Source organism: Ixodes scapularis, unplaced genomic scaffold (assembly GCF_016920785.2).
Source record: "Ixodes scapularis isolate PalLabHiFi unplaced genomic scaffold, ASM1692078v2 PGA_scaffold10__122_contigs__length_95168666, whole genome shotgun sequence".
NCBI classification, from domain to species: Eukaryota; Metazoa; Arthropoda; class Arachnida; order Ixodida; family Ixodidae; genus Ixodes; species Ixodes scapularis.
The window spans coordinates 45,558,007-45,572,444 of record NW_024609836.1 but is presented as its reverse complement, the minus strand read 5'-3'; the positions used below and the strand labels follow the sequence as shown (position 1 = coordinate 45,572,444).

Genomic DNA, 14,438 nt, shown 5'->3' with positions numbered 1-14,438 from the left:
GGTTTCTCCCAAAAGAACGCAGGAATGCATGTCTCGCACCGCGACTTCTGCCCACCACCCCAGACCGGAAGTGTGCCCGACGCGCCACCACCGTGGCGTGACGTAGGAGAGCTGAGTTCATGTATACCGGTACTACAGTAGACTTTCTCCACAACGATGGAAGAGCATGATTCCTTAGGTGATATGCATGCTTCAATAATGGGGCAAACAAATCAGTGCTGCCCTTAACAATAAAACAAGATATAAAATCTGCACCCAAGAACAGCCTCGCTTTAATTTCTTTATTGCTTTTAACATTTCGGTGTCAACTTCCTTGATTGCTGAAATGTTCCTCAATATTACTGAAAAAAAGATGTGCTTGCATTGATGAAAGTGTGAATGTTGTGAACACATTCCTCAGCAAACAGCAGATCTCCAACAATATCTGGACCTGCTTGGCAATGGTAGCAATGTGTGTACAAATGTTCTTAGATCTAGGTCAGTTCACACACTTGGAAAATGCCCGACACCCTTTTGCGGCACATCCGCTCAATGGCATCTGCTACACTATCAGCTCGTCCTATGGACAGATCCGGTAGAACGTTGAATGCACATTACCTGCGGAGGAAAGTGGTTTTATTGTGGTTCTTATAGTAAACATAAGGTCTGCACAATACTTAACGCAAAAAGAGCATTCAAAAAATGTGTTTTTGCTGACCGTGGAGGCATTGACGCTGTGGTGCTAAGAACATTATCCACCCTTACCTGCTTGCATGCCGGCAACAGAAAACTGTTTTTGAATGCTGCTTTTCCGTGGAGCTTGTCAACTGATAGATCCAAGAACGTTGGCATGTATGGCCCAAGGGGAGGCATCTATTTTCCAAAGCACCGGTTTAGAAACCCCCATTTTATTGAATCCTTTCAAAAAGACGCCCAGTTTAGAGAAAACGGCAACGAACCTCCTTTCAGCAAATTTATTTTTAAGAAAACAATTCACCGAACTCGACTGCTTGCTCCAGCATTCGCTTGTTCTGTCTTCGCTGGCGGTGAAGCTGAGCCAGTCAGCGAGTCGCTCGCTTGGGCGGCCAGCATATTCAGAGTATGATGTACACGTTTTCGTGCATGTCACTACCCTGCTGTTTTCGAAAATAGTACTTTTACGTTCTGTTTGTTTCACAACTTAAATCATGCCTCAGTGAATCATGTGCTAGCCTTTAGGTGCTTCCAGATTTGCTTATCTTAATTCAATCGAAGGGATTCACTAAACTGCGACCCTTTTTCAATAAATGCTGCTGTAAACTGAGCTTCGATAAAATGTGCCAGTCCTCGAAAACACGCTTCTATGATATGGTGTTCGGTCAACTGCCATAGACCCCTGCACGAGTGCAACTGAACAGCAGTTGTAGGTACAGCACATTCTATTAGCATAAAATAAAGGCACACAGTCAAACAAAGCACCTCAGTGATGCCTAGGAGATCAGCGAACATAGAAATATTTTACACTGAGTACTATTCAGTTTCATATCTCTTAACATTACCGTCCCGCTTCGGCTAGTCCCTAGATTGTTGACAGCTGCCCCGGCGAGGATGCTTTCCGGACATTCGAAAATAAAACATCTCAGCACAGGTGCTATCCAACGTTTAACCACGTGTTCTTTACGAACATAACTCGGCTTCCAAACGATATTATAGAACGCCGTAAGTTAATATTTTCAAAACAGTAAAAGCGTATCGTAATTGCGCAGCATAAAAAGAACAGTGCAGGTAGAGCGGATCCGTATCACATGAGCGAATTGCATTTTAGCGAACAGCGACATTGGTCACTTCCTACGTATCCGGATTCATACATAACCAGACTGTCGTTAGCAAAATTGTAGGTACTGAAAACAGGGAAATGAACGAGTGTGTGATGGGTTGGTAAGGGAAAGAAACGTGGACAAAAGACGACGACCCACCGAGCTAATGCTCTGTACGAATCTAAACCTCAAATACTACTTTCAGTACAAATACAAGATACCCACAATATTACGCGATAAATAGCCACCAAAATTAACGTACCAATTGGGCAGTGCTGTTCGTAAATCACGTAAATCGCCGCAATCACAGAACGTTCACGAAAGACGAAACGGAACGGCCATCTTGAAAAAATAAAAACAGTGATGGTGATAGCGATGTGTATTCTGTAAAAACTCTGAGGACAAATGCACTCAATGTTTTTTTTTTCCTGATTTTTCTTCAGATTTATGTATGGCAATTGCAAAAACTTTGGAAAACTTACTTCCCCTAGCAAGACCTCGTTAAAATAATGGTAAATAATGGTAATAGACGTTTTGAAATACACTTGGCAATGTCCACGTGGAGCGAGTTTTTCTTTTGCATGGGTTGTGGCGATGCAAGAATGCCACTCAAAGCAGCTAAACCTGTGATTAAGAATAGTGGATGGACCTTTAAGCAGCTAGCATCGTTTACCCACCATCTTTCCATCAGAGCTCCGCATTTCGACGTAACCACAAGCAGACGAACCTGCGCTCCACATGAACCTTTTCTCAGTAATTAATTGCAAAAAAAACACAGACTTGGGAACTTTTCTTGCTAAAAGCCTTTCCTTAAAAGTGTGAATGGTCAAAAGCCAATGCTACGAAAGGCTGAAATACTTCGGACATAGCATGTTAAGGTGGCAAGAAAAATTAAACGGAGATATCCATCTTCTTTCCATCAAACTTTTCGGAGCTTCATCTTTTTAATAATTACCTCCTCACATGTTTCACAGTAATCTGTGGCATGGATTTACCACACTCCTTTTGTGAAGTGTAGCAAGAGGTATACACCGTCATCAGAAAAATATACAATTTATTTATGACAGGGAGCCACGAGAGGGGAAGATGGCAAGACCCGATCCACCAAAAAGGAGAGGGCATAAGAGTGAGGTCTTGCAAGGCTTGGTCCGTGATTCAGGACGGTTTGAAACCTATGATGAATGAAGAGAACAAGGGAGTCCATCAGGTCAACAGCAACAATATCTGACCCAAACATGCAAGGCAATGAACAGCAGGGGCGAATTTGTCAGGCTGGTTGGAGTGGGGGTCGGTGGGAGGGGGGGCGGTTTGCAAGATGATATCACGGGCAAAATGTTGCCCAGGTGTGTTTTGTTGACCTAATATTTGTTATGTCACCAAAAACTAATAATTTCTTCCTAAGAAAAGCTGGAGTATGTTAATGTTTCATTAAGAAGTTAACCTCAAGGGGGGGGGGGGGGGGGGGGGGAATGTGACTCCCCCCCACAAAAAAAAATCTGCACATGATGCAGAGCACTTGAGTATACACCAAGAAACTGAGGGAAAGGAGGAGACGAGAGCATGTGGGGACGTCAGAATACAGAGCTCTGGTTGGAATGATTAGAGGGTAGACCTAGCTGCCTTTGTATCCACTGCACTCATCAAAGGTGTTTGAATGTGAAAGCCATACCCTGGACACCAGCGTTCCGCGTTCTAACGTGTTCGAATGAGAGAACAAAACGCTGGATGCCGGCGTTCCATCTTCAAATGTGTTCGACGACTGCAGCAGAGACAGAAGCTATCTTTGTCTCCACTGCACTCGTCGAACGCATTCAAATGCAAAAACCAAAAGCCAGACACCGTCGTTCCGCATGTGCAGAACAGACAAAGGCAGCTAGCTTTAGGTCTACCCACTAATCGTTCCAATCAGAGCTCTGCGTTCTGACGTCCCCGCACTCTTGTCTCCTCCTCTCCCTCAGTTTTTCGGCACAGAGTTCTGGGAGTTTAACAATGGCTAGCGAAAAATCCAACAGACAGCACCACATCCACAAAAAAATAGCTTTCTTTGGCATTTCCCAAAGGTGTTCTAAATTGCATAGCATTCACAGGATCTCTTCGCACCCTACCCGTCGCCCGGAGTCCACTTCAGGACTCCGGGCAACGTCCACTCGGAGGAGGGACCGTCCCGTGTGATCTGGCTGGTCCCTTGAAAACGGGAAACGTGTAGGGAAGTGTGAGAGTAGGCCAGAAGGGTGGCATACTCTCCCCGACATGATACAGAACGAGCAGGCTCGAAGCCAGGCGACTCCGGCCGGAATGTCTGCAGCTTACACCTTCTCAGGGGAGGGAAACCAGTGGCTCCCGCAAGTCACTCGGTTTTTCTCTAATGATCTTGTCAAGACTTCTTCAATACCCGTATCAAATAAAAGCGGTCATGACCGAAAACGTTGCCCGAGAGATGTCCTTTGTAATGGAAGCACCCGACGAAATCGGTGACGAAATGGCGTGTTTTGATGTACGGACCCGAGAGAACGGGTCAAGCGGAGGGCTGAACATGGGCGCTGAAGTTCAGGCTCACGAGGTTCAAGAACTGGACGAGTTGATTCGGTCCTACGGTGATGTCTTCGACGATAGGCCAGGTAGAACCACGAGATCCCAAAGAGCGCCGACCCGATTTCGTCGAAATCGTACAGGGTTCTGTACAGTATCAAGGTGGGGGTACAGGAACAACTGATGGAAATGCTGGAAATGGTGCATCATACGGACATCGACAAGTCCGTGGGCATCCCCGATAGTATGCGTGAAGAAAGACAACAGCATGAGGATCTGTGTCGACTTCAGGAAGCTGAACGCGACAACACAGGATGATGCCTACCCCATGCCTTCACTCCCTGAGATGATTGAGACTGTGGGGAGAGCCAAAATAATCGGCACCCTTGACAAATCGGTTTATCAGAGGAAGCTTTTTTTAAGACAGCATTCCGTACGGACACCGGCTTGTACGAATTTACGGTGATGCCGTTCGCACTGAAAGGAGCACTGGCGACATTCCAAAGGTTGGTGGACGACCTCCTGAAAGAGCACCGAGACTTCGCTCGGGCATACTTAGATGACATAGCGGTGTTCAGCAACACGTGGCAGGTGTTCAGCAACACCTGCTTCATTTGTGCACCATCCTAAAGAAGTTGCGTCAGGAAGGCCTGGCTCTAAAAAATAAACAAGTGCCAGCTTGGGAGGTGGGAAGTGCACTACCTGGGGCACGTGATTAGGGATGGGCAAGCACAACCTGACCCTGAAAAGATTGAGACCATCCAGGCGATCGAGAGGCCCCACACGAAGACAGAAGTCCGTTCCTTCTTGGACCTAGTTAACTTCTACCGGAATTTCATTGAAAACTTCGTGGAGCTGGCCGCACCGCTGACCGACCTCCCACATAAGGCTGAACCTAAGCAAGTAGTGTGGACGCTGTCATGCGAGAGCGCATTCAGCGCACTGAAGGAGAGAATATGCAGCAGTCCAGTGCTGCGGAGCCCAGACCCGAGTCGACCCTATATACTCCAAGTAGACGCTAGCAACAGGGTGATCGGGGCCATTCTAGCTCAAACTAGCGAGGGCGTCAAGCACCCCGTTGCGTACGCCAGCCGTAAGCTACTTCTTTGTGAGAAGAAGTATGCAACAATTGAGAAGTGTCTGGCAATTGTGTGGGCCATGAAACATTTTCATGTGTATGTTGATGGACAAAATGTCAGAGTCCAGTCGGAACACAACGCGCTCCGATGGCTAAACAACAGCAGGCAGAACAATGACCGTCTACAAAGTTGGAGCCTGTTGCTGCAGGCCTAGCAGATTAAGATAGACTACAAACAGGGTTGCTTGCATTCGAATGCGGACGCCTTGTCGCGTATCTATGGGCACTATGATCAGAATGTAGTGCCCTGCCAAGGCTTGCGATCTGCTTCTCCACTGAACATGTAGTCGCAAAGATTTTTCTTTTATTTTTACAAACCTAAACATTGAGAATGTGAAAAAAAAAAAAAAAAAAGTTTATTGTATTCAGAGCATTTCACTTGTGCGTGTCTGCTTCGGATGCTTAGTTTTATAAAGCAGTATTACAGGAGGAGTTGCACTGTGCAATGAAAACAATGGGCGTTTCGTGAGCAGAGGCTCGCAAATCTTGTTTTTTTATGTTATCATTTCGGTTAAAGGGGCGTGTTGCATAATTTTGTATCTTTTTGCCTTCATCGGGGGTTCGAGCATCTTTACTACACCTTGCGTGCCCCCTCCCGGGGTCGATGGGCCCCAAGTGGAGGCGCCAACGTGAACATTATAACCTTACACCTGTTTATATAGAACTCCGCATATAACTTCTTTGCCTACAAAGGTACTTTGTATTATTTTAGCTGCCCTTGACGCACATTGTGCCGCATTATGCCGTTGATGGCATGTCCCATCCCGTGTTGTCGACCTTTCGAGGTTGTACGGGGAATCGGCTATTGTAAACATGAGAGGTATATTAAGGACTTGTAAATGCGTTTGTAGGGGTCTATGATTGGAATGTTTACAGAGTCAGCGGCGGAGGGCCGTTTTGTTTTGGATAGCGCCAACTGAACTCATTTATTATTTTGCTTGTCGGGATATGTGTAGCCCTACCACAGGGACGAGAATGCATGTTAGAGGGAGAGAGTGAAAGAGAGAGACGAGGGTAGCTATGTTGGGAGCGGGAGAGTTGAGAAGGGGGAGTTGACTGAGAGACTTGAGAGGAGACACATCGAAAGCGATGCAGCAGGAGTTGAGATAAAAGGCCCATCAAGAGTGATGCGGAAAAAAATCAAGTGGATAAAGTGCAGGGGTGTCACTTAGAGAGTTAGACGGCAGAGGCCATTGAGTTTTGAGAACTAGCGAACTCTAACTATGCTGTAATTTTTGTGTATAACACCTGTATATTAAGCCAAGTTATTCAACCCTAAGTCTATGATCCCGACATCACTAAAACCCTTGACTGGCAATCGGCGACAACGCCGTCAGCACAGACCCGAAGACGAGCGACTTCATGTCACGAGACGAGACGAGATGAATATAAACTTTACAGACCAGATAAAAGTGAGTGACGCATTGGCTAACATTGCGTCTTGGTGTCATGAAAATAACATGAAGATATTAATATTAGCAAAACTCAGTACATGCATATTACAACAAAAAGAACTATCTTAAATTTTAGCTATGAGGTTGCTGGCATAGGATTGACTGAAGTAGACAGTTACAAATATTTGGGAGTGATTTTGTCTTGTGACCTTGGGTGGAAAAGGCATGTACAGTATGTTAAGAAGCGGGCAACTAACAAATTGTGGTACGTGAGGGGAACGCTGGGTAAATCTCCCCCTTCCGTTGAAATTCTTGCTTATAAGACAATTATTAGACCTGTGTTAGAATATGTGTCTGGAGTGTGGAGCCCATGGCAGAGCTCTCTGGTCAGTGAACTCGAAGATATTCAATTGCTAGCAGTGCATATAGTTTTTTCAGATTTCAGACAAACTATGTCTGTGACCGAACGTAAAAGGAGAGCCAATATAAGCCCGCTGTCAAACAGAAGAGAGAGCCAACGTTTGAAGCTGTTCTTTCAGATTTTCAAGAGTAGTATAAAAATTGATAGCGTGATTTACCTAAAAACAAAAAGTTTTTACTCGGACCGCTTGCATCACTCACAGACCGTAGCCCCTATTAAAGCTCGAATAAATAGCTATAAACAATCTTTTTTTTGTGCATACAATTGATTTTTGGAACAGCCTTCCCGGTGATGTTATCGATATTGATTCACTTTCTTCTTTCGGAAGAGCCGTAGATATTATTTTTCAGTGCTAAGATTGCATTTATTGCTGTTATGACATTATTTTTACTGTCTTTATTTTATTAGTTATTACTGCTGTTACATTTACTGCTACTGTTATTACTAGCCTTACATTTGGTTACTGTATTACTGTTGATATTGATTGATTTTCTTCTTTCGATTAAGTCGTAGATATTTTTCAGTGCTAAGATTGCTTTTTGTTTAGAACTGTTGTGTTTATAATTTGCAGGTATGACACTGTATCACCCCACTCCTGCCTTGGCCCAATATTGGGCCGGCAGTATTGATAAATAAATAAATAAAATAAAAAAGTGTGTGGCAACAAACTGAAAGAAAAATTGAAAATGAAGCACAGGTTGTCGATTGCTTGCTTCACAGAATAAATAGCCCAGCTCGCGCCCGATTTTGCTGCCCGTGGGACGCAGTTTCTTAGCAGAAAATCCCCTTTTATTCAGTTCTCGTTCCTTATGGCGGAAAAACCCCAGTCGTCTGCTCTTGTTCCTCTCCCGAGTGATGCATGACGGGAGTGCATTCTGGTGCACACTTGATTCTCAAGGTGCAGCGAGTGCATAGACGTGTGGAGTGGCGACGCCGAAATGAACGCGTGGAGTGTCGGCCGAAACAAACATGCTCCATGTTGCGAGTGGGTACGCATGGGCACGAGTGCCCATGCATACATGTAGTCATACACTGTGCACGAGCATGTGGCTTCGACTTTTACCTTGTTTGCGTGCAGAAGTGGCTTCAACGGCATTGCAGAAATTACACTAGCCTTGACAATGAAGTACAAAAAGGTTTACGCCAAGTCTAGACACTGTTGCAAGATCACCGAGCCAGGAAACCTAAACCGAGCCACCACTAAATGTGTTCCGTTTCAAAATGGTGTAATTGGCAAGACTGAACCGCCACCAAATGTGCTCTGCGGTAGAGCACAAAAGTACATCACCAGACATGAGTGTCCAAAATGTACTTACAATGGCTAGCGGCGCCTCATAAAAGTCATGCAATGACCCTCTGCTTGGCCACTTAAGCCACACGCAGTGCCGTGCAGGGTACAGGACGGCATCCATGGTGCAGTGATCCAGGGTCCCGCCCGTAGTGTTCCGCTGCTGCCTTGGACAAGGTGAAAGCCAGCTCACTGATGTCATGGTCCCCGGTACCTGTGGTGTGTAACCATTGTGTTTAAAGGTTATACAGCCACCGACCGATATTGCAGACCCGATGGGGATCGTGCAGAATTCCGAATAATTGAGCAGTATGAAAAAATGATTTTAGCCTAAAAATCACTTTATTATTACGACTTAAAACGCAAAGTTGCTGCAGCAAGTGATCGATGGTTTGCTGTACGGCATGGTACTGTATGGTACTTCGCATTTCAGCGAGTCATTTTGTCACTGTATACAGACGAAAGCATTCGGACAAGTTACGCGCTCACGGCTGCACAATGCTCGCCAACTGTAGGGCCAGTCGGTAGACTTTCCCCTCGGTGAAGGGCAAAGTCCGGTTTGTAAACGCTGTGCCGCTGGAATAAATGCGCAGATTGATCGCTACTTCCTTGGCGATACAATCGCTGCCTTCTCACGTCGACACACGGGAAATACCGCAAACAAAAGCAGACGCCGTCATGACTTTGCAAAGTAAAACCGGAGAGGCCAAGAGCAGAAGAATTGCTTAGAGTGCTGACGTGCTACGAGGCATCAGCAACCAAAACCTGCCATTTAAAAAAAATATATACTAGTTTCTTAGCAGGACGTGACGTCACGACAACTGACAGCAGTGATTGGCAGGCGGTGTGCATTCTTGCCACTGAATTCATAACCTGTCACCGAATGTAGTTTTTAAACATGGCAGATATAATCTGGCCTGTTTTCGTCCACAATGCTGCCGCCTAGTCTGTCGCATAAATTATTTTTGTTGCTAAGGGGCAATTGGGGCTTTACGTAAACATAGGCTGGACGTGCGTGTGGGAAAAATAACACGAATGACGGCCCCCAACATTGGCTCTTCAAACAAACTGCCAGAAAACAAAAAGGCCAATATGTCAACATTTTTGTCCTTTTCCCATTTTTGGTGGCTGTCGGTGTCAGATTGAAGTATAAGTAACTAGTAAAATAAAAATAAATAAAAAAGTACATAACAAAAGGTGTAAATAAACTCTGTAGATATAATACCAGTCCCAATGGTTTAACAAAGAGGCTGGCTTTCTCAGAATGCCCCCCTCTCACTCGAGTCCGTATTGAATCTTAATATGAAGTTGCCCCGAAAAAGCTGCAGAAAATGCACATAGTGACAGAGCCCATAAAGACCACACCTGCCTTTCACATGGCCTTTCGAACTAGATGCAGTACAGGACGCAGAACGGTACCCATGGGCTAGCTGCAGCTGTAGCCCAGTGCTTGTAGTATCTCGCAGCTGATGGAAGGGAGGAAGGCCAGCTCCTTCATGCCGTGGTACCGGGAAAAACAATACAGATGAGCCACAGACGTCAAGCGCCTTGAGTATTTCTGTGCATCCACGAAGCCAATCTGGGACAGCAACGACAGAAAACTTCAGTAACACAGTGAACAGAAGAGTAGGCATGCAGGCGAGCTGTGAATTCTGAACACAGCTAAAACCCAAGGCACAAGAAAGCAGAAAGGAAGAGGCCTTTCCACTTCCTTGCATGTCGGGTTTGAGTCTCGCACGGGGTAGCAAAAAAGCAACAATACTGGCTCCCTAGTCTTTTTCTGCGTCAAGAAGCCTTGGAACAAAGAAATCCTACTGGTTATTCATCTTGTTTTCTCTTCTCGGGCGGATTATAGTGCACGGTGCGGAAGCAAACTGCCTCGAAAGGGCTCAACTCACACTTCCAAGAAAATGATTGGCAAGCAACCTCTCCATTGTGTGCTATGTGCACTGTACGTTTTAAGCAGGTCTGTTTTCTGCTAACACAACAGCGGTAGGAATGTTACTTGTGTCGAGCTGGAGAAGCCATAGTGGGGGCTACCCCAGCTACGCCCACGCTGGCTCTAATGGCGGTTATGTGCAACGCAGACAGCTTTCCCCATTTCAACCGAGTGCCTAGGCAGACACAGAAGCAGCCACATAAGACGATCGAGGGAAGACGCAGAGTTGTACAGGCGAAGAGGGAACGACATAGTGTAGCGAGCTTTTTAGTCCAGGCTATTCCTCCGAGAAATGCAGTCGGTGGAAATGTATGTCAGTTGTTCTTGCCATTAATTTAGGTAACGAATGCAAACATTATACTATTTTGCATCTTTTTCTACTGCAATGCTGGTCACCCGCAACGAAAAAACGCCACAAACTGAAAGAAAGTCTGGTTGCAATGTTAACACGGACACCAAGTCCACCAGGAAAAGCCATCTGTGCCATCCACCTGTTCATAAGCGAGCTGGAGTTTATCAAAGCACAACCGAGACTCTCTCGGGAGTATTTGGTTCCTTGTCACTAGTTATTGAATGAAAACACAGTGCAGTGTTGATTACTGTCAGCGCAGCCTTGCCACTAGCACTGCTGTCACTCGGGTGGCACATATTTCGCTGGCACGACATGGCCTGCGAGCCACATATATCCTAAAGTTGAGGCTTGGGCGAGTTGGTACATACTTCGGAAATTAAAAACAGCGCGGAAAGACGAGGACCAGACAAAGAAGTGACACGGACGTAGCGCTGACTTACAACTGAGTTTATTGAACGCAAACTCGCAATATTTATTTGCGGTGTCACGAACAAAAGAACATAAAAAATTCAGCCCATGTGATGTATCACCAATAAAAATAAAACAATGAAAAAAACATTGAAAAAAATAATAATGAAATGCGCCATGACACAGCCGTACAGAGTATGTGCCAAAAATCGAGCAAGTCACGGAACTAGAAAATTCATCTCTTTGCCTGATAGGGCCACAGAAGGACTGCTTACACATGCTGCACCCAGCCTCGCTATCTCAACAGCCTCTAGAATTTCCCGAGTAAGCTGGTCCCTATGACGCTTAACAACCTCACACCGTTGGAAGTCGGGAAGGCAACCACAGTCGCGGCAATGAATGCCCAGGTGACCAGACACGGTTGTGGAGACGCTGTAAGCGTGCTCTCTCAACCTGTCGTTGAGACAGCGGCCCGTCTGGCCAACGTAGCGCCTGCCACACGTCAGAGGGAGAGAATAAACAACCCCCTCCGAACACGGGACGAAGCGATCTCGATGCCTCGTACTGCAAGCCGTGGCCGCCCTCGAAGAAGGGTTAACAGCTCTGCACAACCTGGACAGCTTGTCCGGGGCAGAGAATAAAACGTCGACGTCACACCTGCCAGCAATGCGTTTTAGGTTGTGGGACAGGCCGTGTATGTAGGGAATAACCACAAACTTTCTTCTTTCCCTTCCCTTTCTGTTGTTGGCCTCTTCTTCACTTCTCATAGGGCTGCTCTTGATATCTTTCAGCAACTGCTTACACATGCTGCACCCAGCCTCGCTATCTCAACAGCCTCTAGAATTTCCCGAGTAAGCTGAAAGATATCAAGAGCAGCCCTATGAGAAGTGAAGAAGAGGCCAACAACAGAAAGGGAAGGGAAAGAAGAAAGTTTGTGGTTATTCCCTACGTACACGGCCTGTCCCACAACCTAAAACGCATTGCTGGCAGGTGTGACGTCGACGTTTTATTCTCTGCCCCGGACAAGCTGTCCAGGTTGTGCAGAGCTGTTAACCCTTCTTCGAGGGCGGCCACGGCTTGCAGTACGAGGCATCGAGATCGCTTCGTCCCGTGTTCGGAGGGGGTTGTTTATTCTCTCCCTCTGACGTGTGGCAGGCGCTACGTTGGCCAGACGGGCCGCTGTCTCAACGACAGGTTGAGAGAGCACGCTTACAGCGTCTCCACAACCGTGTCTGGTCACCTGGGCATTCATTGCCGCGACTGTGGTTGCCTTCCCGACTTCCAACGGTGTGAGGTTGTTAAGCGTCATAGGGACCAGCTTACTCGGGAAATTCTAGAGGCTGTTGAGATAGCGAGGCTGGGTGCAGCATGTGTAAGCAGTCCTTCTGTGGCCCTATCAGGCAAAGAGATGAATTTTCTAGTTCCGTGACTTGCTCGATTTTTGGCACATACTCTGTACGGCTGTGTCATGGCGCATTTCATTATTATTTTTTTCAATGTTTTTTTCATTGTTTTATTTTTATTGGTGATACATCACATGGGCTGAATTTTTTATGTTCTTTTGTTCGTGACACCGCAAATAAATATTGCGAGTTTGCGTTCAATAAACTCAGTTGTAAGTCAGCGCTACGTCCGTGTCACTTCTTTGTCTGGTCCTCGTCTTTCCGCGCTGTTTTTAATTTCCGAAGACACATATATCCCTAAAAGGAAGCTGCATAGAATGCACTTACCGTGGCTAGCGTCGCCGCCCAGAGAGCTTGCACAAAACCTCCGCATGACACGCAGTGCAGTTCAGAACAGAGCAGCACTGGCTAGCTAGTTGCTGCGAAGGCTTGCAGTGCCTTGCTGCTGCAAGTCACCTCCTTCATGCCTTGTGGTACCCATCAGTTTCAAAACAAACGCTGATGAACCACGACCAGCCATCACCTGTAGCACAAGGGGGAAAAACATATGAATGTGCAGTCTCCTATCTGTTTGCTTTTGTCTAACGTCTCTGAGTTTTCTTTGAGAAGAAAACAGCAATGACACTTCTTTCACAGTAATGTGCAAAAGAAACAAAAACGGCTCGGTTATTATACTGCCTCGTAAGTTGTGTGCAGCAAAGGCACGGGTGCGAGGGCACAGCTCTGCAGAATGTCCTTTTGCGCGGGTACTCGTGCAAAAAAGGCGCTTTTTACTGTCATGTGCTCGGGCCTGCGCCTCTGCTGCACACAACTTATGATACAGAGTGTATAGCACGCCTCCGTGAGCACTCGCGTACGGCGAGAAATCCATGATATCCAGGGTACGATAGCAGGAAACCTCGCAAGCGTGCACGAGGCTGCAAGTGCGCCAGAATGTGCAACTGGAGGTGGTGACAGAATGACATAGTTTGAGAACATGAGCTTACTTGGGTCAAAATATAGAAGCGAAAAACGTAACTTCCTTGCCGGCTGATGTTTGGAGCCATCGGAGCACGATCAACTATTTGTTGTGATCGGGGTATTACGATCGGACGCGGGTTGGTAAAGATTTGAAAAACCCGGAAGAATAAAACCTGTTGGGGGCGAAGACAGACAGCGCAGTTCCTTGTTGACATGGGATGTAATATCAAACACATTATTCCGCCGGATCAAACGTTTTTGTTTAATCAGGCTTAGCTCGGAAGTCTGCCGGCAGGTCTGGGATGCGGTTTTTAGAGCTCTTTTGGCGGGCTTTCAGGTTTCTGCGATGCGTGTTTTCATCGTGAGCACAGGCTCAAACAATAGGCAGCGGCGCCAAATGTATTTGAAACGAAGAAGCAGCTCGGACACGTGGAACGAACACATCGAAATCACATCACAGGAAAACGCCACTCACCTTTTGTTCGACGATGGTTCGCAAGACACGATTCAAATCGACGACACTCGATTCGGTCACGATATTCAGGTAAAGGACGCAACAACGTAGGCCTTGCCGTTCCTAATAACTACATAAATACGACGATACGACACGATATCAAACAAAGGAGTCGGAAAAACGCAATCTGAAGCGCAGAAACGCGGTCCCGCGGTTGCAAAAGCAAGAAAATAAACAAAATAAAAAAAAAATAATACGTCAACAAAGTAAAAATAAGAAAAAGTTTCCTCGCTAAAAACCGTGACGTCACAGAAAACAAACCAAACAAAAACAAGCAAAACAAAATTTCTTTGTCACGTGACGTTATATTTGTGACG

The 14,438-nt window shown here is 46.1% G+C and overlaps 1 protein-coding gene across 5 annotated transcripts; it reads right to left on the bottom strand.

Moving 5' to 3' along the window:
• Window positions 1–2,812: 2,812 nt before the first annotated feature.
• On the bottom strand, window positions 2,813–14,351 carry LOC120844607. 5 transcript variants are annotated; one of them, XM_042288136.1, is made up of 6 exons: window positions 14,083–14,351; window positions 12,975–13,170; window positions 9,911–10,124; window positions 9,052–9,121; window positions 8,574–8,759; window positions 2,813–2,947 (listed from the first exon to the last, which is right to left on the bottom strand). In XM_042288136.1, exons 2-6 carry the CDS (start codon window positions 13,018–13,020, stop codon window positions 2,834–2,836), a joined length of 630 nt encoding a protein of 209 aa, XP_042144070.1. In that variant the 5' UTR covers window positions 13,021–13,170; window positions 14,083–14,351; the 3' UTR covers window positions 2,813–2,833. The 5 variants fall into 5 exon arrangements, 3 of the variants coding, with proteins under 3 accessions (XP_042144070.1, XP_042144071.1, XP_042144073.1); XM_042288137.1 differs by lacking the exon at window positions 14,083–14,351 and adding an exon at window positions 13,634–14,043; XM_042288139.1 differs by lacking the exon at window positions 14,083–14,351 and adding an exon at window positions 13,781–14,043.
• Between the last annotated feature and the right edge of the window lie 87 nt (window positions 14,352–14,438).